Here is a 24,442-nt window from a genome sequence, read left to right on the forward strand (position 1 = left end):
TGCTGAAATGTTCTAGCTGAGTTGCACAGCTGTTCTTTGGGAGTAAGAAATACACTTCTTTTTTGGACATAAGCCTCCTGTGAGTTACTACAATTAATATTTATTTAAGTATTCAAATTTAAATGAAGAATTTAGTTAATTTTAAATGTGATAGACATGTTTATTTAATGGAAGCAATTGTATCCTTCTGAGACCAAGCACATTGACTTGTGTCCTCTGTAGTTGTTCATGTGTATCTCCTTTTACTCCTTGGAGTTATTCTATCAATCCACGCTGTACTGTAAAGAGGACATCCTCGGCTTTCCTGTGATATGTCATGTGGTAGGCTGGGATGTTGGGAACTTCCTCTTTTCATCCAAACTGGATGCATAGCAGAAAGCACATTTCATGGGAAGAGAAGCAGTAAGTCAAACATTGTTTATCTGTTGTTGTTTTTTACCACGATGATCATATCTGATCTTTTTAATTAACATGTTTCAAAGCATTCAATTATCTGTGTTTTGAAATAACAGCCCTTTTATGAATGTCCATTATATTGGACACCAGGACAGTTTTAATGTACTTAATAACTCAACATTGTTGTAGGAGACAGAACTAACACAGAGAAGATTCTCCATTGAGGTAGATTCAGTTTTGGAGCTGTCAGATGATGGAGATAGATGAGGATGAGTTTGAAAATGTGATAGAAGATGATGAGGAAGAAGAAGAAGAAGAAGAAGAAGAAGAAGAAGAAGAAGAAGAAGAAGAAGAAGAAGAAGAAGAAGAAGAAGAAGAAGAAGAAGAAGAAGAAGATGCAGGAGCCTCAGATGAGTAGACAAAAAAAAACAGAAATGGGAAGACACATTTTTCCTTGATTGTCAGGAGGATATGATAGATGAATATTTTTTGGACAAAATCTAAAGTTTTATTGAAAATAAATGATTTCCATCATTTCAAGACTCAAATTTGGACATACAGGATTAAATAGTACACTATTCACAATAGGAAAGCATGATACAGACCGATGTGGACAAGAGGAAACAGTAGAACATGTTGAATTTTTAGGTAAGAAAGTTGTTTTATTTTGCTGCTTTGTAGTTAAACTCTTCAAACTTAAATCATGTTAATTATATGCATGTGTAGATATCTGACATGCAAGTTGTTAAAGCTAACGTTTTAGTTGTTATCTGTAAGTTAAGCTACTTCATGAGTCTGGGATAGTTGTGACAACATTTGAAAAATGTTACAACCTTCGGGGTTTTCTTTTTTTGTTTTTTGTTTTACTGAAGTCCTGTGCAGACCAGCTCTGCAGGATAGTTCAGTTCGTCTTCAACATGAGCCTGAAGCGGTTGAGAGAACTACGGCTGTGGAAAACATCCTGTATGGTACCTGTGCCCAAGACTCCACATTCATTAACATCTCACCCATCTATCGACCCGCCACAGTTTGCCGACCAACGTAGCATCAGGGTGGATGATGCCGCCATCTTCCTCCTACACAGAGCTCTTTCTCACCTGTGAGAATCATGTTTGTTTTTTTTCTCCTGTGCTTTCAACACAACGCAGTCTGTGCTCCTGAGGAACAAGCTTGAGCACACAGGAGTGGACAATCATCTCACACCCTGGATGCTGGACTACCTCACAAACTGTCCACAGTATGTGAGGTCTCAGGACTGTGTGTCTGACACAGTCGTCTGCAGTAAGGGGACAATCCTGGCTTTGTTACTCTTCATCCTCTACACTGCAGACTTCTCACACAACACACCCACCTGTCACCTGCAGAAGTTCTCTGATGACTATGCAATCGTCTGACTCATCACAAATGGAGACAGAGAGTTCAGAGCACTGACTCTGGACTTTGGAGACTGGAGCCTGAGGAACCACGTCCAGATTAACACAGGGAAGACCAAAGAGCTGGTGGTGGATTTCCCCAGGCAGAGACACTTCCCTCTGACACCAGTGAACATCTAGGGAATGGACATTGAGATGGTGACATCTTATAAGAACCTGGGTGTTCACCAAACAATAAACTGGACTGGACTGACAACAGCACTGCTCTACATGAGAAGGACCAGAGCAGACTGTACCTGCTCAGAGGACTGAGGTCTTTTGGAGGGCAGTCCTCAGGACTCTCTATGACACTGCAGGGGCCTCAGTTATCTCTTATGGGCTTGTCTGCTGGTGCAATAAAGGAACATCTTATTTTTTCTTGTCCTATAAGATATTCGGATCCACTCCTTACCAGTTGGCGGCGGTAATGCACCTAAGCGCTGATTTCCAGCCGCAAACAAACATAGAGAAAGGAAGTCACTGCAGCATGCTGACGGAGAGGACATCGTGGTTTAACTATTACAACAGTTTGTCGTTTTAAACGATTATTTAACAGCTACAGTTTGAGGTTTGACGACCTTTAACCCGACAAGTCGAAGAAAGCCTTCAGAGATCTTTACACCATGGTGAGCCAACATCTGATCTACACTAGTTATCTAACATTACCGAGCTAGCGAGCAGCTAACAGTCCGATCAATAATACAGGTCCACAGTCAATACTGACAGGTGTTCATTAAAGGTCCAATAGTTTTATAATTAAACGCTATATAACATATAGATGAAGTACTCAGATCCTTCAGTAAAAAGTATTAATACGGCGATATACAAATACTCCATTACAAACACAAGTCCAGCATGAAGTATCCTTAATAGTTTGGTCCACTGATATATTATTATATATGACATCATTAGATTATTAATAGTGAAGTATCAGTGTTAGAGCAGCATGTTACTGTTGTAGCTGCTGGAGGTGGAGCTAGTTTACACTACTTTATATACAGTTAGCTAGTTTAGTCCAGTGGTTCCCAACTTAGGGGTGGGGGCCCTCCAAAGGGTCAGCAGATAAATGTGAGGGGTGGTGAGATGATTAAATGAAATCAAATGAAAATACTCAAGCTAAATACAAGTATCTACTAAGTTACTACTATAGTGATGTCAGTGATATTTAGTGGAAAGCTCCTAATTATTATTATTATAATCACATTGCTGAAGTACAGTTCACTGATAGTAGTGAGAGGGGCAGATTGTACTTTTTGACTTCCCTACACCATCCTTGAAATCAATGCAACGATTTCCCGGTTACATCATCAGCAGCCATCGTCACTCACCACTAACACTGTGTTTTTCTCTTTCAGCCTCATCGAAAGAAGAAGTCGTTCATTGAAAAGAAGAAGGCTGTGACCTTTCACCTCGTCCACAGGAGTCAGAGGGATCCGCTGGCTGCTGATGAGAAAGCCCCACAGCATGTCCTCCTGCCCGCCGCCAAGGTACAGCTTTACCACCACAGATCCAAAAAAAACCCTGACCTCAGTACAGTCAGATTACTTATTTTAATTCTGTGCTCTCTTTATTTCTCAGGTGGAAGTAGATAAGAGGCGCGAGGAGCAGAGGAATTTCGGCGTCTTCTTTGACGACGACTACAATTACCTGCAGCACCTGAAGGAGTCGGCCAGCCAGACCGAGCTGGTGGCGTCCGGCCCCTCGCACGCCGAGAGACAAGAGTTTCAGCTCCATGATGAAGAGGAAGAGGACGAAGGGGACATGGACACCGCTGCTCCTGTAAGTTGACTCAGAGTGCATCTCTGTCGTGGTTTAACTGAGCTGGAAAACTGTAAGATTAAAAAAAAGCTTTAAAATGTTTCCTGTTGTCTTTTACAGGCAGCGACCATCAATCTGCCTTCTTCAGTGTTCGCCTCAGAATTTGAAGAAGATGTCGGACTTCTGAACAAAGCTGCTCCCATCTCAGGTAAGCAGCTCATCAGCGTGAAGTCCAACTGAACAACATATCTGCTCTGTAAATCACTTCTCCTCATCTCTTCTCTGGGAAAACAAGATCACAACCTCGTATATGGCTTCACCTTGTATGAAATGCTGCAGGGCTTTTATTTTCTAATATGTGTCGATCAAGTCCTTAAGTGCAACGTAAATTCCTCACATCTCCGAAGATATTGGAACAAATTTCCAAATAGGCTCCATTGGGAAGAACTGACCACAAACTGGGAATCTGGCAAAAATGTACACCCACCTTTGGACCAAAATCTCCGCCATTGCCGATCACTGTCAATTTGGTGCAGATGCATTCTGGGATGCTTGTCTGTCCTTGTGGTAATAGACTAGAATTGGAAAAGATGGATGGATGGATCACCAATAAAACATTGTTTAGTATTTTTTTCTATATCTTCATAAATATTGTTATCGCAAATTTCATTGAAGTGTTCTTATATAATTTTTGCGGCTGTATCGGCCACTCCTACTGTACACTACCTGCTAAGCTAAATAGCCAAAAGGTCCAATAAGTTCACCATCAAAGAGCCAGATGTTTCCCTCAGGAGTTGGTAGAGAGTAAACACAGAGTAGAGTAAAAACAGAGCTAAAACAATGAATATCGGACTTACATTCAGCAGGTGGACAGAAACACGACTCCTAATGGATGATAATGTTGATCAGTAGCTGCTGGATGTGGAAGTGATGACATGTCAATGTTTCTGCTTCCACCAATCAACCATAAATTTGACATCAGCATCAAATGTCGCCGTCTTCCTCCTCTTGATCTTGATGTGTGTTTTCCTTCAGGACCCCGTCTGGACATGGACCCGGACATCGTGGCCGCTCTCGACGAAGACTTTGACTTCGACGACCCCGACAACCTCCTGGACGACGACTTCATCACCATGGCCAACAGCGCGAGTGCAGCAGGACGCACGAGGTAGGAAATAAAGTTGTGTTTTTATTTCCTGATAGGCTTGTATTGTATTATACATTATTAGATTCTTGGATATTTCTGCTAAAACTTTTAACACATAACATTAATTCATAATTTTCAATGCTTCCTGATAATGTCCGTCTATACATCTTAAATACAGCAGACACAAATATTTTTCATATTTCATTTTTAATATTTCATGCTAGCAGATCGTACATGACAGTTTTGTAATCAGGATGTTCTTTGCACCCCCATGACTTCCTGTTTGTATGTAACCTGTGACAGAGGTGATGACGAAGATGATGACGAGGAGTGGGAGGAAACGGACGAGGAAAGCGACACTGACTCTGAGGGTGGATTTTCGGGGGAGGAAGGGCGCGGTCGCGAGTTTATGTTCATGGACGAGGAGACGAAGAGTCGCTTCACGGAGTACTCGATGACGTCGTCGGTGATGAGGAGGAACGAGCAGCTGTCCCTGCTGGACGACCGCTTCGAAAAGGTGAAGACCAACTTCTTTTATCTATTCTGCCTTCATCATTACTCACACACAGTTTCTAAGGAGGTTTTCAGATCTGTGACACAGACCATTTGACCCCAAAGTCCAGTTCGTGTACCATACCTGGGCGCAGATCAACAAACAGCTTTTCTGTGCAACTAATTAATATTTTTTGTTTTTATGCGGTGCCAGCCACGAGTTAATCGGACAAAAGTTTTCTAATAGTCACACAAAAGAAAAAAAGCCAACACGCAAAGGATGTATGTCTAAATGTCACCCAAATGCCTCATACCACCTTAAAATAAAGTAGAAGCAAACATCAAAACTAGAGCCCGACCAGTATATTGGTCAACAGATATTATCGGTGGGATTATTTTATTTCCTCATATTGGTATCGGCCCGAAACATCCAGTATGGGTCAGGCTCTAATCACCACATTGTATCTCAATTGCTTAGAAATGTATTAACTCAAAAAACGGAGATACCTTCAGCTTTACAAGTTCAGTTTTTTAATTAATTAACAAAACAGAATGGTCTCTGATTGATTAGATGTCCATTTCTCGGTCTATGAAAAAACACAAAACGGTCCTGGGTTACTTGTCCGTCGTCTTTGACCCGTGTATAGCACGTCGATTATTTCAAGTCAGAGTAAAGAAACTGTACTCACGATAAGCGGCATTAACAGAATCAGTCAGATCAGCAGAAGGAAACCAGTCACGTCTCGCCTTAAATCCTTCTAGAAATCGTCCGTCGCTGGTGGAGAATCGAGTTAAACGAAGGACAAAGACACCTCGATGTTCACTCTGCCGCCATTGTCGCGTCTCACATCCTCCGGAAGTGTAGTTTGCACGTCCTTTTTACAGAGACCCGGGTACGTTGCCATGGCGACACCCTTTGTTATGTCTCTGCGGTGGCAGCGAACAGATGATGTGATGTAACGTCTGACATGACGACAGGTTTTATTAAAGACAGGCGACCGTGTGTGTTTATGTTTGTCTTTGTCGGCTCGGTTCAACAGGTGTGAAAACTACTGAAACACAAACGTGGTTCTGCTCTTTACAAAAGAAACAAACACAACTGGCTTCAGAGTTTCTGCCCTGGAGCGACTACATAAACAAATGCTGCAGAGTTCATGATGAAAGATTTTTTCTTCTTCCTTCTTTATTTATGGACTACAAACTAACTAGGTGTACAGCGCTGACTACGTTATCAGAGTGTTTTTGAATGCTCAAACACACTCAGACATGAAACATTAACATTAAAACTTTAACTGCAGCAGATGAGATTTAACGCGTCATCACATTATTGTAGATGTTGAAATTTATTTTGTTCCTTGTTGGCTTTAAAGCTGCAGTTGGTAAGTCTTATAAAAGTAACTTTTTGTTACTTTTATAAGACAGCATTACATGAAACTAGTAATCTGTAAAAAAAAAAAAAAAAAAAAACCAGGCTCATTTAGCACCATCTACTGCTCCTACTGCAAATTGCCAGAATCCAACGCGACCGGACAAAAAGAACCAATCAGAGCCAGGATGGTGTCTGATGGAGTGTCTGACAGCTGTCAATAACTGCTCACGCACACAGGCCCCTCCCCCTTCCTCCTCAGCTCAGGAGAGCGGCTTCAGGAGCGTAGAGAAAGTAATGGCGCAGCAACAACCATCAGCGAGGACAAAACTACCGATACCTCCGTTACCAACAACAACATACACGGTCGCGCGCACGTCAGCCTCCTCTGGGGGAGGGACTCTGGAGGCAGAGCAGGAGTGCAGCGGAGAGGGAGGGGGAGGGATCTGAAAGTTGTACTTCAGATCCCTTAGTTGCTAAGTCCTCTCTCTCCTCAAAGTTACCGACTGCAGCTTTAAATGTTAAGATTAAATGTTTATTCTACCAGAGGGTCGGTTTAGTGGCTGTTCTGCAGCTTACAAACAAAGAACTAAATCACTGAAACTACAAATATAATGCAGAGTAGGGCTGGGCGATATGGACAACAGCTAGAACAGTCTGTTAAGTTCAGAACATTACATATTTTACTGTAATGCAGCTTTAAAACCAGGAAAAGACGACTGACGACATATCGCGATATTACGATATCCAAAATCTAAGACGATATCTAGTCTCATATCACGATATTTATATAATTTTAATATATTGCCCAGTCCTAACACAGAGACTGAACGATGAAAGTATATTATGTCAAACTCACTTGTGTGTTTTTGTCCTTAAATCTGTTGACTATCAGAAGCTTAGTAAGAAACCTCGTCTGTGTTGTTGTTGTTTAGTTTTTTGAACAGTTTGACGACGATGAGATCGGCGCTCTGGACAACGCTGAGCTGGAAGGCTTCATAAATCCGGACAGCGCTCGTCTGGAGGAAGTTATCAAAGACTACTTCAAACAGAAAGAGAAAGAGTGAGCAGAGCAGAAATCAGCACAGTTCTTTGTCATCTGATGTTTTTTTTTGAAGATGTCACTTTAATTGAGTTCTGGTCTGGTTTGTGGTTCAGATACCAGAGACCTGATGACCTGGGTCCAAAAGAACTTCCTGTTTTGAAGGAGGAGGAAGAAGAAGATGAGGAAGGGGAAGAGGAAATGGAAACTCTGGTGATCAAGGCCCCAGATGAGAAGTGGGACTGTGAAACCATCATCAGTGAGTTTTGAACATGATCCTGAACAACTTTTTAAAGACTTTTTCAGACATTTTGACTCAATACTTGACTTCCAGAAGAGACATAAAACTCTGTCTTGATTTTAAAGGACAGTTTCACAGATTTTCAAGTGTCTTAAACCATCAGTCAGGTGTCCATATGAGCAGTAAAAGGGGGGTTTTCCTCTCTGTAATCATTCCTCCTGTTCATACTGACTATTAAAACCTTCAAATGTGCTTTCAATGTAAAGTAATGGAGGACTAAATCATTATAAAGTATCTGATCAGCTTCTATTGAGCTTCATCAGTGTGAGTTAGTCATATCAAGTGATATCTGACACATTTACAGTCTTTATAGCATCAGATTCCCTCTTAGTGTTTCCCTGTTGAGCTGTGGTGGAAGTATAGTAACAAAAAGACTTTACTACTAAAAACACTGTAACGATGAAACATAGAAGATGAAGATTTGACTCATTCAGACGACTGAAGCTTCATATTAGCTTCAGATCAACTTTTAAATCCATGTTTCCACAGAAGGAGGACTGTGGGTTTAGTCCTCCATCACTTCCATTGTAAACATGATGAAGGGATCTTGTAATGGTCAGTATGAACAGGAGGAATCATTACAACAAGATAAACACACTTAATGTTCATTTGACCTCCTGGCTGTTTTAAGACATGTGAAACTATGAACACATCCTTCAAAATAATGGATTCTAGTTTCTTCTGGTGACCGATTGGTTATGCAGACTCACCAGTAAATAGGACCAATCATCACTGAAACTGATGGAAAATAAAACTATTATTTATTTGAATAAGCATAAAAAAGCATCACAGTCACAATTTGAAAATATTAGTTTCTATGAATGATTTCAGAAAAACGTATAATCTTTGAGGTGTTTAGATGTTTGTTTAACCCTCCTGTTGTCCTCGAGTCAAGGAAGGAAGGGAGGAAAGGAGGGAGGGAGGAAGGAGGAAGGAAGGAAGAAAGGAAGGAAAGGAGGGAGGGAGGGAGGGAGGAAAGAAGGAAGGAAGGAAGGAGGGAGGAAGGAAAGGAAGGAAGGAAGGACAGAGGAAAGAAGGAAGGACGGAGGAAAGAAGGAAGGAGGGAGGGAGGGAGAAAGGAAAAGAGGGAGGGAGAAAGGAAAAGAGGAATGAAGGAAGGAAGGAGGGAGGGAGGAAAGAAGGAAGGAAAGGAAGGATGGAGGAAAGAAGGAAGGAGTTAGGGAGAAAGGAAAAGAGGAAGGAGGAAGGAAGGAAGGTAGGAGGGAGGAAAGAAGGAAGGTAGGAGGGAGGGAGGGAGGAAGGAAGGAGGGAGGGAGGAAGGAAAGAAGGAACAGTCAAAACAGACGGGGTCAATTTGACCCGGGAGGACGACACAGAGGTTTAATTTGAATTCACACTGAGCAGGTGATAGTATGTTGATGTGACTGCTTCCTGTCTCCTCCAGGCACATATTCCAACATATATAACAGACCCAAAGTCATCAAAGAGCCTCCAAAGGTAAGAAAAGTCTTCATTTTGTTTTATTTAACAGCTTTAAAATGACAAAAAAAAACCTGAAAAGATAGAAACCATAAAAAGATAGTAACCAGGATGAAAGAGCTTATTATCCTACATCTGGTAGCCTGAAGAACGTGGTGAGGACAGGTGTTTGACCAGCTGGTGGCGCCCTTCACACCATCACCATCATCATCATCACTACCTGTGACGCTGCTTAGGAATGCAGTAGAGCCTCAGCTGTAAACTGGGAATGTGACACAAACCAGTCTGCAGATTTACGACATAATGACATCAGAGACAGTAACCTTTAATGTTCTGCGGTATGTAGAAGCTTCTGTTACAGGACGATCAGGGTTACTGGAACACAACAAACTTTAAGCACAAACAGGTTTTCAGACATGTGCTGCGTGTGGCGGCTGCTTGTTTTCAGCTGCGATAATCAGAAGAATCAGGGAGGGAGATTTTAGAGAAGAAAACACAACAAATAAACTGAGGCAGAGTCAAATTGACCCTGTTTGTTTTGACTGTTCCTTCCTTCCATCTTTTCTTCGTTCCATCCTTCCATCTTTCCTTCCTTCCTTCTTCCCTCCCTCCATCTCTCTTTCTTTCCTCCCCGTACCTTCCTCCCTTCCTTCTTTCCTCTGTCCTTCTTTCTTTCCTTCCTCCCGTCCTTCTTTCCTTTGTCCTTCTTTCTTTCCTTCCTCCCTTCCTCTTTTCCTTTCTCCCTTCCTCTTTTCCTTTCTCCCTCCCTTCCTCTTTTCCTTTCTCCCTCCCTCCCTCGTTCCTTCTTTCCTCGTTCCTTCTTTCCTCCCTCCTTCCTTCCATCCTTCCTTCCTTCCATCTTTCCTTCCTTCCTTCCTTCTGTCTTCCCTCACTCCTTCTCTTTCTTTCCTCCCCCCTACTTTCCTCCCTTCCTTCTTTCCTCCCTTCCTCTTTTCCTTTCTCCCTCCCTCCCTCCTTCTTTCCTCCCTCCCTCCCTCCTTCCTCCCTCCCTCCCTCCCTCCTTCCTCCCTCCCTCCCTCCCTCCTTCCTCCCTCCCTCCTTTTCCTTCCTCCCTCCTTCCCTCCTTCCTTATTCCTCCCTTCCTTCCTTGACTCGAGGACAACAGGAGGGTTAAATGAAAGAGAACAGTGTAGACCTGCTCTGTGGAAATAAAGATTGATTGATTGTGTTTCCAGGAGAAGCCGATCCTTGTCTCCAGTAAGACGGGCATCCCGCTGGACGTTCTCCCCTCCAGAGGTCCGACCAGCAAGCAGGTGGAGCGCATGACGATGATCAACGACTCGGACCTGCCCCGCGTCTCCACCCAGCCCCGATGCAAGGAGGAGAGCTCGGAGGAGAGGAAAGCCAGGAAGCAGGCCATCAAGGAGGAGCGCAAGGTGAGAGAGAGAGAGAGAGAGAGAGAGAGATGGGATGAGAGTTTAGAGGAAACTGGTTAGAGAAGATCTTTTTTATAGTCTGAAGTAGATTAGATCAATTCCTGGATGATGTTATTTGATCTCGTAGACATTCAACAATTGAGCCAAGATAACCTGATTTTGCAGTTTGATATAACTTCAGCAGCACCAAATACATAAAGAGAGTCTGACTTAATGTATTCAGGGCCTGATTTACTAAGATCCCTAATAAAGGTACTAGATTGCGTGTTTCGTTTGCGTGCGTTTTGCAGGTGATCTACTAAGAATAACTGTAAATGAAAACAGGTGCAACAGGTGCAGACAGCAGTATTTAAATGAGGGTTTTGTGTCTTAATGGAGAGTTTGGACGAGCAGAAAGCTGCAAGAACAAAATGAAATGTGATCAGGTTCTAGTGGAAGAGGTTAACTAATATATTGAGTTATAACAACAACAAATATTACCAGAAAAACCCACATATGGGAGAGTATTAGTGATGAAGTCAATGCTGTTAGTAAAACCACAAATATTAACACAGGTGGAAAAACTCTGTCCTGTATGTATTCTGTCATTGTGCCTCCGTCTCTTCGTCTCCATAGTAACAGCAGGTTAATACCTGTCCTTCAAACGTATCATTTATAGACGCAGTTAGCGTCAGAAATAATACCTTCAGGTTTGGTAAATAACATATTTGCATTTTCTCCTCCCTGTATTTTGCACACTGGGGTTGAAACGTCTCATATTACATTCATTACGGTAAACCTTTAGTAAATGAGGCCCTTACTGTATTAGTTAATCATTCAAAACAGTAAAATCCCCTAAAACCACTGCATCTCTGAACTGTGTTTTTAACCAAATCGCACATTTAGGCTGTTCTGTATCATCTCATTTTTGATAACTTATAACTTCTGTCATAGTTTTTCACTTCCATCCACTGAGCCTCTTTCCTTCCGTCCTTGACTCAAGGACAACAGGAGGGTTAAGCAAATCACAAGTATTTCCATATTTTCCATTCACTGAAACAGTTTGTTCTTCTGTCCTGCTTGTCTGTACATGACTGACAGTGGAGCCGTCTGTGTGTAAACTTCCTTTAAACTCATCAGTGACTCAAAAACTGTACAATTTCTCTGCGGTTTCAAATGATGTGGCAACAATTCTCTGTACCTGCGGAGGGTTTTTATAGTTAACAAATCTCCTGTTTGGATCCAAACCAACAATGAGTAAGTGTGTAAAACCATTAAAAACAAGTTAGTGAGTCACTCCGCTGCTCTGGGTCACATGTTCTTTAACTATGAAGACTTTGGGTCAGGATCCAAAGAGTCAAGAGAGAAATCACAAGCTTTAAATAAGTCTGACAGATTTAACTTTGTTGGTTTTGATCTATTTAATAGGATTTGTTGATATAATAATTATAATAATAATTATAATTGCCTAATCCTCAAACAATCGGCTCTAAAAGACATTTTAAGTCAGCGATTTAGTGGATTTTGTTCTGTGTCAGCTCTTTAAACACAAACACCTTTATTCAAATATTTATCACAAGACATCCATCATCAGTGCTGCAGTCAGACCTATTGTGATAAGGAAAGGTGTGGCGATGAAAGACAGCAGCAGCCACAGAGGAAACGAGATCAACAGGAGAGTAAGAAAATAATTGACCGTGAGTTTCTGTGTTTTTTAACAGGAGAGGAGAGTCGAGAAGAAAGCCAACAAGATGGCGTTCAAAGAGGAGAAAGTCCGACAGGAGAAGCAGATGTTGAGCCTGAGGACGAACGTTCAGGGGTTGAAGCTGTAGTAGCCGACCGCGGACGCTCGGCCCGCACAGACTTTTTCTATCCGTTGGCGTTGGTCGGTTGGCGGTCACGCTGCGCTGAGCTTCAGTGGAGCTGACAGGACGACAAACAGCCCCAAAACAAAGAGGACTGACGGGTTTCTGACAGACTTTATAACAGAGCCGAGGGTTCCTCAGTTCACCGTGAGAGACCTTTAATTTAACCCTGCTTTGAATAAAAAAGGAGAAACTTTATCTACAGTCAACCAGCTCAGGTCATTGAGTCAAATCTGTATGATATGAGTCAAACTGTTGGCTTTGAATATCTGCAAATACAAGACGACCAATAGAAAATGAATCAGCAGCTATTTTTCGAATCGGATTGTTTTTCAGTTTTTAAGCAAAAATGCTGAAACATTTTCTGTGTGAGCATTTCATAGTTTTCTTCGTCTCCTGTGATGTTAAACTGAAAGACTTGAGGGTTTTGGATCGTCCAATTAAATCACTCAAATATTCTGCAGATTAATCGATAAAATAATCTTTATTTGCAGCCTTGTCTGGTCAGATTGGTTTCAGTGTATCTTCCACAGCTGCTCATGTTACTTAAGAACACTGCCTTCTTCTGCTAAATGGAAAATACCTCAATAAAGATTTTAAAATATATAGTTTGCATCTCTACCGAACCTGATTTGTATGAAAAGCCCTGAGTTAATAAATGAAAATATCAATATTGTTGTATATTCTTTATTAAAAAAGACTCAAACACCATTTTAAGTTCTTCTATTCATACACTATGTTTCCCTGCCTCAGACTGAATCAGCTGTAGTGGACAACAGGAAGCTTACTGGCCAGTTAAACTTCATTTAAGCGCACAGAACATTTCTCATTTCATTTCAGTGCAGTTGAAGAAAAATCTCTTTCTTTAGCATATAACCAGAAAATAAACAAACAAACAATGGAGCAATGATCATAAAAACCAGAGTGCAACATAACAACCACACACATTTGTATAAAATCCATTTTACAACAATCTGCTATTAAATATTAAAATGAGAATCCTTGAAGCATTGTAAACAAACTCGATTCACTTAATGGAAAAAGAAAAAAACAAACCCTCCAGAGCCGGTTTCACAGGTGGAAAGTTTCCAATGATCAGGTGTGGCACAGTTGGCAGCTATATATGACATCAGAGTGGAAAGTTTAGAATAAGTTTCATTTAACCGTCCTGTTGTCTTCCCGTAAATCACCTGGTCTGGTTATCACCCAATTCTGTGTTAGACCTTTTTATCTACTTATCACCACCGGTTTTACACATTTTTTGGAAATGATGGTCACTAGGCCTCATTTAAATGAAACTCTGCTTCATTTTTGAGTGAACATCTGTCGTCCTCCTGGTTTAAAATTGACCCGAAGACAACAGAAGAGTTAAAGAAAAAGGAACAAACTAAATAAAGTGCTAAAAAAATGCTTGAAAATGACATTTAAAAAAAAAGCTTCAACAAGCAGCAACCATCTCTTAACAGAAATACCATTAAAAGGTCAGTCTGGTGATTCTACTGTATTTTTCTTAACTGTCAACAAATCTCAAGTTTGGATCCAAACCAACGATGAACTAATCTATAAAGTTTAATGAGTGTATCAAAGCCTGATGTCTTGTTCCTCTGAGCCATAGATTTCACTTATTGTCCAAAAACTACTAACATGTCAGGACACACATGCTCAGTGACTGAGAGACTGAGAGACTGAAAACATCATCACTGTTATTAGTCTTTTGAGTCATTTCCTAAACTAATGAACCAACGTGACTAAACTCTTCATAATGGGAACGTGTCTCCCAGTGCAGCGGTGTGACTCACCAACATGTTTTTAATGGTTTTTGGAGATTAGATATATCAGACTTTGGATTCACTTGTTAGTAGATCAAGAAAGGGAGGGAGGGAGAAGTAAGGAAAGGAGGGAGGAAGAAGGAAGGAAAGGAGGGAGGCAGGAAGGAAGGAAGGAAGGAAGGGAGGGAGGAAGGAAGGAGGGAGGGAGGAAAGGAGGAAGGGAGGAAAGGAGGGAGGGAAGGAAGAAAGGGAGGGAAGAAGGAAAGGAAGGAGGGAGGGAGGAAAGAAGGAAGGAAGGAAAGGAGGGAGGAAGGAAAGGAGGAGGGAGATGGGAAAGAAGGAAGGAAAGGAGGGAGGGAAGAAGGAACTTGTTAGTAGATCATTGCTCAGCTCTGAACATGAGATTTGTTTAACAAGAAGGAAAACAGAGAAAATCAATCAGCCTCATCCTTTAATTTCAACGTTTGCTTTAAATAATCCAAAGACTTCACTGCTCTGTGTTCAATGAAACTATTCTCTACTAAAAAAAACCCTGAAGACGACATGTTCAGAATCAACCAAAACCAAACTCCCATTCACCTGCATCCTTTGTATTGGAACATCTGGACACGTATCTCCAAAACTTGGGTAAATAAAGCCGAAACTACCCAAGTAGAGGTAAGTGAAGTGAGTGGATGCTTTTTTGTTGTTGTTGCTTTTGAGTGAACTGGCTAAATACAAAATTACAAATGTTAGCAAAAAAATAAAAACATAACCATACGTTTCTGCTGATGCTAAAAAGATAAAAAGAGCTTTTTCTTCTTTTAAAAACAAACAAACCTGTAGCTTCAATAATCTGCAGTGAAACATGATATAATGCCCCTGGGATCAAGACTGAATGAGGGCCATCGAACTGCATCTGTAACCAGTTTGATACCCTGAGACGAAGAGGAGATCAACCACAGTGTTATCGTCTTTAAAATAAAGGCTGTTTGGTAGAGCACAGTGGCCTTTTATCTATAAATGACACTATGAGAGCGCTGATAGTGAACCAAAATGGTAAAGTAGCAGCCGGACAGCTAAACAATGAGCTGAAACTCACTATAAAGCTCCGTAAAGGCGATGGAAGGCGCCCTTAATGTCTTGTATGATCCTGCTGGACAGTCTCTTTGGACGATTCACTGGACGTATAAAACAGTGACTTCACAGAATAAAAGTATAGATTAGATACGTGCGTTTCATTCACTCAGCGAGAAGAAGGTCTGAGGTTGATGGGAGTGCAGCGCTGAGGTTCTCCAGAGCTAGACAACGTCCTGAGGTTACTAGTTTAGGTCTTGTAGCTCAGAGGTATGAGTCGTCATTAAGGCTTTCGGGATCACCTGAGGTATAATCATTCTTCAATGTACCTGAAGTCCTCAAGTAGTCACAATTTACCCTCTACTCCTTGTATCCCACTACCATATCTCCATCACCCATGTCCACGTGAGTGTGTGGACAGTCGTAGGGTGACCTTCCCTCCTCCTCCTCCTCCTCCTCCTCCTCCTCCTCCATCGAAACAAGCGAAACACACTCCGTTTTCACCGAGTCATCTGGAGAGTCGTCATCTGTCCTTTGTCCCTCTGACGTCAGCCCCCCAGCTTCCAGTTCCTCGCTGCTGCTCTCTGAAAGTCTTCTCTCTTGGTAAGCGGACCTGGGAGCGTCCTGGAGATCAGAGCCGGCGCTGTTATCGTCTTCGAGTCTCCCGTAGTGATTGATCTCCTCCGAGCTGCCTGAGAGGCTCTTCTTGCGGTTGGGGGCGACCACTTCAACCCTACTTGGGTCACTTTCAGACACAATGTGATTCCCTGGTCCTCTGTTTATCAGAGGTTCCTATGTGACAACAAGACAGGGACGACCAAACAGGTTAAACACAAGTAAAGCAGCATGATGAGCTTTCGGGGGAGGGGAGGGTTTCTTAGCAATTTAAGACCTTACCAGAGTACTTGGTTTGGGCGGTGTCTTCATTGTCCATGCCTTCACTTTGCAGATGAGGAAAGTTACCCCAATGATAATGAGGAGAAGGACGACCAGCATTATAACAAGGGTCATCACATGGGGATCTGCAAAAATATATACATGTTTAAACCTGCATCAGTTCATTTTAACACAAAACATCAATACTAACACTGTATAAAGTTCATTTGTTCAACTTGTCAGCAAACAGCTACATATTTACGAGCAGTTACTGATCAACATCATTCATTTAGAGTCGTGTTTCTGTCCAGCTGCTGAATGTAAAGTCCAGTATTCTCTCTTTTAGCTCTGTTTTTGGTCTCTACCAACTCCTGAGGGAAACATCTAAATGCTCCACAATGTTCACCAGCTAGTCTGCAGATAACGGTGTCTGTTTGCCTGTTTGGTGCTGAGCAGGTAGTGCACAGTGGCTTTTTTATTTTTTATTTTTACAGCTTTTTTTCTCTATAAATGACGCTATGAGAGCGCTGAGAGTGAACCAGAACAGAAACGTTGCAGCCGGACAGCTAAACAATGAGCTGAAACTCACTATAACCATCTGATTCACTGGCACAGATGTTGTCCTTTTCTCTGAAAGGTATACGGCCAATTTCATTCTGAAACAATCCTCCTTTCAGCTTAACACACGTATTCTTGGCCCCAGGGACATTGAGTCTGCAGATGTTCTGGTCAGGTCCGCAGTTCTCAGAATATTCAGTCTGCAAATCACAGAACATACAGTAGACAATTCATATCAACAAAGCTTTTCATCTTATTTGTATTAATTCCAAACTCTACTGCTAACCCTACATGAACCGTAAACTGCAAGTCAGCTGCCTGTGCCGCCTCGCCGTGTTATTTAACCCTCCTGTCGTCCTCCCGGGTCAAATTGACCCTTCTCTTTTGACTGTTCCTTCCTCCCTCTTTCTTTAATGTTTCCTTCGTTCTTCCCATCCTTCCCTCTTTCTTTGCTCCCTCCTCCTTCCATACTTCTTTCCTCACTTCCTTCTCTCCTTACTTCCTCTTTTCCTCCCTCCTTACTCCTTTCCTTCCTTCCTGTCCTTCCTCCCTTCCTCTTTTCCTGCCTCCCCCCCTTATTCCTTTCCCTCCTTCCTTCCTCCTGTCCCTCCTTCCTCCCTTCCTTCCTTCTTTCCTCACTTCCTTCCTTCCTTGACGTGAGGACAACAGGAGGGTTAAAAGTGAAGTGTCTAAAGTTAATTGCACTTACCCCGTCTACCAACACTTGGAACGAAAAAGTGTGATCACCCCACTTGACGGCCTGGTTCAGTTGTTTGTAGTAGTTGAGTGGATTCTGGAAACTCAGCGAACCATCCACGGTCAGTTTAACAGGAGGGAAATCTAACTGGCCTGCAAAGAAATTCATAGTTTTATCTCTGCGGGGGAAAAGACCGCACATCAATCAACATATCCATAAATTAACATATTACTTACAATTGAAATTAACAGTCTTTTTATCATTATAGGAGAATGATATAGACTCAGATTCGGACTCATTGACTCCTTGTATGGCCGTTACAGTGACAGAAATATAGTCCATGTAGTGATCATCAGATTCCCAGATGAAGTGGCTCAGATCATACTGATGGTCTGTGGTTTCATTCACATGTTCCCTTAAATAAAAGCAAAGAAACAGCAGATTAATCCTTCATGTTAATTATTCCAATGAGCAACAAAACATGTTTTAACATTTTAACTATATGGAACAAAACCAGTTATAAGTTTTGGAGCAAAAATGCAATTGTTTTGGTTTTAGAGTTCTTAAAGACCGTGTAAAAAGTATTTCAACCATTTAGATTTGAATTGTGGCGCTAGGCTTCACAAACTGTGTTTCAAGATTTCTGTGTCTGGATTTAATGGGCGGGTCTGAAAATCACCAATAGCACGGTTACACACTGGAGCATAAACCCGCCCCTGCTGCTGTAGAGGTATAAATACATTCAGCGCACACTACTACTACTACTACTACAGTCTACAGTTAGCCAGTTAGCTGAGTTAGCCGCCGAGCTAGCAGCAGAAAGCTCTCAGACCTAGCGTCCATGTTTCTGGTAGAGGTGGTGACTTTGATTGACAGGTGACACTTGGTAGGGGGCGGGGTTTCAGCGGACTCGGCGGGCACTCCCACAGCGTTTGGGAGAAGAGAAAGAGGCAGATTTTTACACAACTTTGAAGCCTAATTTCATATATTTGGCGATTTTTTTAATCATTCAAATTTTGACATACCACACTTTTCTGTGGTATGTCAAACTCAGAACATATTTATTCTTACTTTACACAGACTTTAAATTTGAGAAGAGTTTGCTGCTCGTCTTGTCCTGCATTCCAGCAAAATGCAATACATTTTTTTACATCTTTGGATTTTGGACTGTTTGTCAAATAAAACAAGACATTTGAATTTGTTTATGTTTTATAAGACCAAACAATTAGTCAATTGATTAGAAAAATAATCCTAAAATTAATTGATAGTTGAAATAGTTGTAAATTGCAGCCCTGCAACGTTTTTCTGCACAGTGGAGGATTATCACTGACATTTAAATTAATTTGGACATCAGATTGTAGGTTAACATGAAAAACTGCAAATATGTAGTTAAATTTCACTAAGAATTCAAGTATTAGCCAAGTTTTATTTTCTTTATTCGAATTTGGAAAAGTTGAGTCTTACCAGTGAGCTCCAGTTCCTTTGATGTTTACCCTGAATCTGGTTGGTGGCTCCTGCTCGCTGTATACCCAGTGGACTATGGTTGTGAGATTTTGGCATATCACAGTCACGTTTGTTGGAGGCAGAACTGCAGTAAAGATTATAGAAGACACAAATTAATAAACACATTAAAGGAAATAGTGTTTGGTAACTACCAACTTGTTTAGCTTATATACAAAAATGTGCAGATTGCCATGAAATCCTGAGCACATTCAAGTTCAACAGAAAAGCCTTTTATTTGGGACACAGGCTTTTCTCAAGCACCAGCCTCTGGGCAAAATGGCAATCATGCATGAAGTCCAACTATCAGATTATCCTTTTGATCTCCAGGAGTGTAGAGTGGCTAAAAAGTCCACCATGGTCCATTGCAGCCAAACACTGCATGCTTTGTTTAACACTCGTTTAACCAGAGGGGAAAATTCAAATCACCTGCTGAGGTTTACGCAATTCAATTCTTGATACGGTGCCACAATCTAAACCAGTTTCACAGTGTTAGCACCAGTATATTTATGACTCTAGTCCAAGTTTAAAAACAGACTGTAAACTGAGCTTTAAACCTTTTGTCTTGTTAGAAACAGTCATTTTTCACTTTTGTTTTTCCTACCCAACTGCAGAAAGACTCAATATACACAAATATAGATTTGTTTTTAAAGAACACTGATGCCACTTATACATCATATGGGATGGATAGATTGGAAATATTCAAGTATGTTAATGATTTGTCCCACAATGGGGGCATTTGCCTGGAGCACCTGCCAAGAAACCAGATAGCCTAGCCTCCTAAGCTATCCAATAATTTGTTTATAGCTACAACAATGTCCAAATCTGGCAACTCCACCATGAGGGCATAACGTCTAATATGTCTAATAAACAGCTCCAATGTGCAGTGGTGGACAGTAACGAAGTGAAGAAAGAAAATAGAGTAAACTAGCCAATTAGTTGTTTATCCATAAATGTCAATATACGTTCTTGTAGTGCCTATTTAACTGAAGATATTCAGTTCATATTTTCTATCTTTTTTTTTTAATGTAGAATGACAATAAAGCTGCTTTCCTTTCCTTGAGATATTTTTTTAATACTTTTACTTAAGTACATTTTTAAGCAAATACTTCAGTACTTTTACTTAAGTAATATTTTGACTAAGCTACTTTTACTTGTATTGGAGTAATATTTGACAAGGAGTATCTGTACTTTTACTCAAGTAGTGAAGTTGTGTACTCTGTCCACCTCTGCCAATGTGTGAGGTATAAATGCCTTAATTAATTTAATGGTAAGAAGACAAAGTAAGTTAGCAAGTAAATTCATCCAGTGTGTGTGCTAAGCTAAGCTAAGCTAAGCTAAACATTAATTTCTGTACTGAAGGAAAAAAGAGTAAATGGATATCCACCACGTTTAGTACATGATCAGTATTGTTTTTACTATTGATTGGTAATGATTACTAATATTATAGCCTATTATAAACATTGTATCAAGGTAGCACTTCAGATAAGATAAACTTTAATATCTTAAGGGAGATTTGTCTTGGGAAAGAGCTTCAGTCAAGCAATACAATAACTATCATATGAGTCAGGAGTGTATGGGTGTGTGGGTGAGAGCACTTTCGACCAAACAATTGACACGTCATTAAAACACCTCGCCCTTTGTTCCACATAGCAGTATTGTGGTGCCAGGCGACTGAACAAGGAAACAGCTTCAGCTTCAGCCTACAACAACCGGTAAAGTATGGGTGCCCTTCTACATTCCACTCAAGTCAAGTTTAATAACTATTGCCTCACCCATTTTTCATCTTATAAAGACATTTCTAATTTCTCAAGTGTGTTTAAAACAGCAGTCCTGTCTTTCTTGCTGTTACCATTCCTTCTGTTCATACCAACCATTAGAAGATCCCTTCATGATGCTCTTACAATATAAGTGATGAGGGATCAAATCCACAGTCCTCCTCCAATGTAAAAAATTATTTAAAAGTTGATCTGAAGCTAATATGAAGCCGTCCAAATGAGTCAAATCAGGTAGATATCTTTCAACGTTACAGTCTTTTTAGTACCAAAGTCCCTCTTTCTGTTACTATACTTCCATCACAGCTCAACAGGGAGATACTAAGAGGGAATTTGATGCTAAAAAGACTGTAAATGTGTATATATAACTTGATATGACTAACTCAGACTGCTTAATATAAGATAAACATTAACTATTAAATGACTGTGTGGACACACTGTGCATTCCGTCCTTTATCACTTCTATTGAAAGCACATTTGAAGGAGATCTTTTAACCCTCCTGTTGTCCTTGAGTCAAGGAAGGAAGGAAGGGAGGAAGACTGAAGGAAAGGAGGGAGGAAGGAAGGGAGGGAGGGAGGGAGGAAGAAGGAAGGAGGGAAGGAAGGAAAGAAAGAGAGAAGGAGGGAGGAAGGAAGGAGGAAAGGAGGGAGGAAGGAAGGAAGGAAGGGAGGGAGGAAGAAAGAAAGAAGGAAGGAAGGAAAGGAGGGAGGAAGGAAGGTAAGGAAGGACGGAGGAAAGAAGGAATGAGGGAGGGACAAAGAAAAAGAGGAAGGGAGGAAGGAAGGAAAGAAGGACAGAGGAAAGAAGGAAAGGAGGAAGGTAGGGGGGAGGAAAGAAAGAGAAGGAGGGAGGGAGGAAGGAAGGAATGGAAGAAGGAGGGAAGGAAGGAAGGGAGGAAAGGAAAGAAGGAAGGAAAGGAAGGAAGGACAGAGGAAAGAAAGTAAGGAAGCACAGAGGAAAGAAATAAGGAAGAAATGTAGGAGGGAGGAGGGAGGGAGTAAAGAAGGAAGGAGGGAGGGAGGGAGAAGGAAAAGTGGAAGGGAGGAAGGAAGGAAAGAAGGAACAGTCAAAACAGACGGGGTCAATTTGACCCGGGAGGACGACAGGAGGGTTAATAACCAATGTGTTGAGATAAGATCATCTTTGATGTCCCGAGGGCCAAAAGAGCTACACAGAGCTGCAACCAGGCAATGCAATACATAAGAGGCAATGCAGTGGTGCACTGGTGGAAAACAGTGTTGCACGCACCCTTCAAACAAACAATACATGAACAGTATAACACATAAACAAGAACCCACAATACAAAAGAAAAGTGCTGCACCCATTAAACAATGTATCAATGACATATACAGACAGGCATGGCTGCAATCAAACAATGTGAAAACACACATGACCAACCATGATCAATCTAATTCATGTAAGTCCAGATTACTGTCTGTGTACTACCGGGTATCCTAAATGTGTTGGATGGGTTGAGATCAAGTTCCTCTAAATGAAACTGCCATTTCTTTATAGAGCTGGTTTTGAAGATGAAGTTGATGAAGAAAAAGAAGAATATTAACGCTGCATTTAAAAGTTCAGGTAAGGATGCATTATGAGGATATATCAGTACAAAAACTCCACAACTCTGTACATAGAACAGTATTTTTATATTAACCTTCGTGTCGTCCTCCCGGGTCAAATTGACCCCGTCTGTTTTGACTGTTCCTTCTTTCCTTCCTTCCTTCCATCTGTCCTTCCTTCCTCCCTCCCTCCCTCCTTCTCTCTTTCCTTCCTTTCTCTTTCCTCCCTTCCTTCTTTCCTTCCTCCATCCCCCTTTCTGTCCTTCTTTCCTCCCCCTACCTTCCTTCCTTCCTTTCCATCCTTCCTCTTTTCCTCTCTCCCTCCCTACCTCCTACCTTCCTCCATCCTTCCTTCCTTCTTTCCTTCCTCCCTCCCTCCTTTGCTTTCTTCTTCCTTCCTCCCTCCTTTCCTTCCTCCCTTCTTTCCTCCCTCCTTCCTTTCCTTCTTCCCTCCTTTCCTCCCTCCCTCCCTCCCTCCCTTCCTCCCCTCCTTGACTCGAGGACAACAGGAGGGTTAAATGCATGTTTTTCACTGTCATAATATATTTTTTTGTTGAGGTAGTTTTGAACGAGGTGAGGTGACATGAAAGCGATGAGTCACGTAAAAGCGGTTCAGGTCAGGTTAAATTTTGTTCCCAGTCCAGATTACAATATTATTTGGTCTGCATTTTGGAGTATATGACCTATCCCCAACCAGAGAAGCACCTCCAGAGCAGACATGCCTTTAGACATACAGGACTTAGCTTCAATTGAATTAAGTTGGAGTTGTAATTATAGGAAAGACAAGTCTTCCCCTCCTCAAATACACCACGTGAGATACAAGATTATGAATCAGTTTGAGGTCAATGTACTGTACACAGGCCGAAACCTCACCCTGTTCTGTTCAGTAGAGCTTATAAAAGTGTTCTCCCTTTGACCTTTGCTTTACAATCTCTGCTGTTTACATCACAGCGTTGAAATTGTCTAATTAGTTACTAATTTATCAAACCGATTATAAAATGCCTATAAATCCACTGCATGGTGAAATCACATTAACAGATATGGCTGATTGTAACCTTCACACTTTGCAGATCATGATCAGATCCTTTACTTTAAATCAGCCTTAGTTAAAGTATTACAGTAAAAGTACTGCAGTATTATGAGTGATATAGTATGCAGTATTACAGTAGAAGTACTGCAGTATTATGAGTGATGTAGTATGCAGTATTACAGTAAAAGTACTGCAGTATTATGAGTGATGTAGTATGCAGTATTACAGTCAAAGTACTGCAGTATTATGAGTGATGTAGTATGCAGTATTACAGTAAAAGTACTGCAGTATTATGAGCGATGTAGTATGCAGTATTACAGTAAAAGTACTGCAGTATTATGAGTGATGTAGTATGCAGTATTACAGTAAAAGTACTGCAGTATTATGAGTGATATAGTATGCAGTATTACAGTAAAAGTACTGCAGTATTATGAGTGGTGTAGTATGCAGTATTACAGTAAAAGTACTGCAGTATTATGAGTGATGTAGTATGCAGTATTACAGTAAAGTAGTGGTTTGGTCCTCTGACTGATATATTATTATTATGACATCATTAGATTATTAATAGTGAAGCATCAGTGTTAGAGCAGCATGTTACTGTTGTAGCTGCTGGAGGTGGAGCTAGTTTACACTACTTTATATACAGTTAGCTAGTTTAGTCCAGTGGTTCCCAACCTAGGGGTGGGGCCCCTCCAAAGGGTCAGCAGATAAATGTGAGGGGTGGTGAGATGATTAATGGGAGAGGAAAGAAGAACAAAATAAGTTCTGATACACAAATGTGTTTTCAGTTTCACATGTAAAATACAAGTACCTCAGAATGTCTTTCAGTTCAGTTCAGTACTAAAGTAAACATACTTAGGTACTTTCCACCACTGCCCTTAGTGCCAATACCAATCACAAGTCTCCACTTTGAGACAAACAACAGCAGCAAATCCTCACATTTCAGAGGCTGAAACCAAGAAGTTTTCAGTGTTTTGACTTTATTAATCCATTCATCAAAACTGTGAGTTGTGTTTTTTCTCC

The 24,442-nt window shown here is 41.1% G+C and overlaps 2 protein-coding genes across 2 annotated transcripts in view; one reads left to right on the forward strand and one right to left on the reverse strand.

Annotated features, from left to right (window-relative positions):
* The first annotated feature begins 2,290 nt into the window (after positions 1 to 2,290).
* On the forward strand, positions 2,291 to 13,296 carry ltv1 (LTV1 ribosome biogenesis factor). Its single transcript, XM_062431102.1, has 11 exons — positions 2,291 to 2,434; positions 3,164 to 3,295; positions 3,387 to 3,587; positions 3,687 to 3,774; positions 4,602 to 4,734; positions 5,017 to 5,230; positions 7,507 to 7,634; positions 7,730 to 7,872; positions 9,320 to 9,372; positions 10,551 to 10,751; positions 12,452 to 13,296. Exons 1-11 carry the CDS (start codon positions 2,432 to 2,434, stop codon positions 12,560 to 12,562), a joined length of 1,407 nt encoding a protein of 468 aa, XP_062287086.1. The 5' UTR covers positions 2,291 to 2,431; the 3' UTR covers positions 12,563 to 13,296.
* Positions 13,297 to 15,780: 2,484 nt separating this feature from the next.
* The window catches only part of ifngr1 (interferon gamma receptor 1), a 9,230-nt gene continuing 568 nt past the window's right edge, over positions 15,781 to 24,442 (reverse strand). The window contains exons 2-7 of the mRNA XM_062426361.1: positions 19,016 to 19,139; positions 17,788 to 17,966; positions 17,564 to 17,703; positions 16,886 to 17,054; positions 16,318 to 16,442; positions 15,781 to 16,212 (exon numbers count right to left, since the gene is read on the reverse strand). Of these exons, the coding sequence (XP_062282345.1) occupies positions 15,781 to 16,212; positions 16,318 to 16,442; positions 16,886 to 17,054; positions 17,564 to 17,703; positions 17,788 to 17,966; positions 19,016 to 19,139 (1,169 nt within the window). The remainder of the gene's footprint in view (positions 16,213 to 16,317; positions 16,443 to 16,885; positions 17,055 to 17,563; positions 17,704 to 17,787; positions 17,967 to 19,015; positions 19,140 to 24,442) is intronic.

The sequence above is a fragment of the Scomber scombrus genome, chromosome 2 (genome assembly GCF_963691925.1).
Source record: "Scomber scombrus chromosome 2, fScoSco1.1, whole genome shotgun sequence".
Taxonomy (NCBI): domain Eukaryota; kingdom Metazoa; phylum Chordata; class Actinopteri; order Scombriformes; family Scombridae; genus Scomber; species Scomber scombrus.

Coding starts and splice junctions, on each gene's coding strand:
- ltv1 (XM_062431102.1), top strand. Junction 9,373..10,550: donor TCATCAAAGAGCCTCCAAAG/GTAAGAAAAGTC, acceptor TTGTGTTTCCAG/GAGAAGCCGATCCTTGTCTC. Junction 10,752..12,451: donor CCATCAAGGAGGAGCGCAAG/GTGAGAGAGAGA, acceptor GTTTTTTAACAG/GAGAGGAGAGTCGAGAAGAA.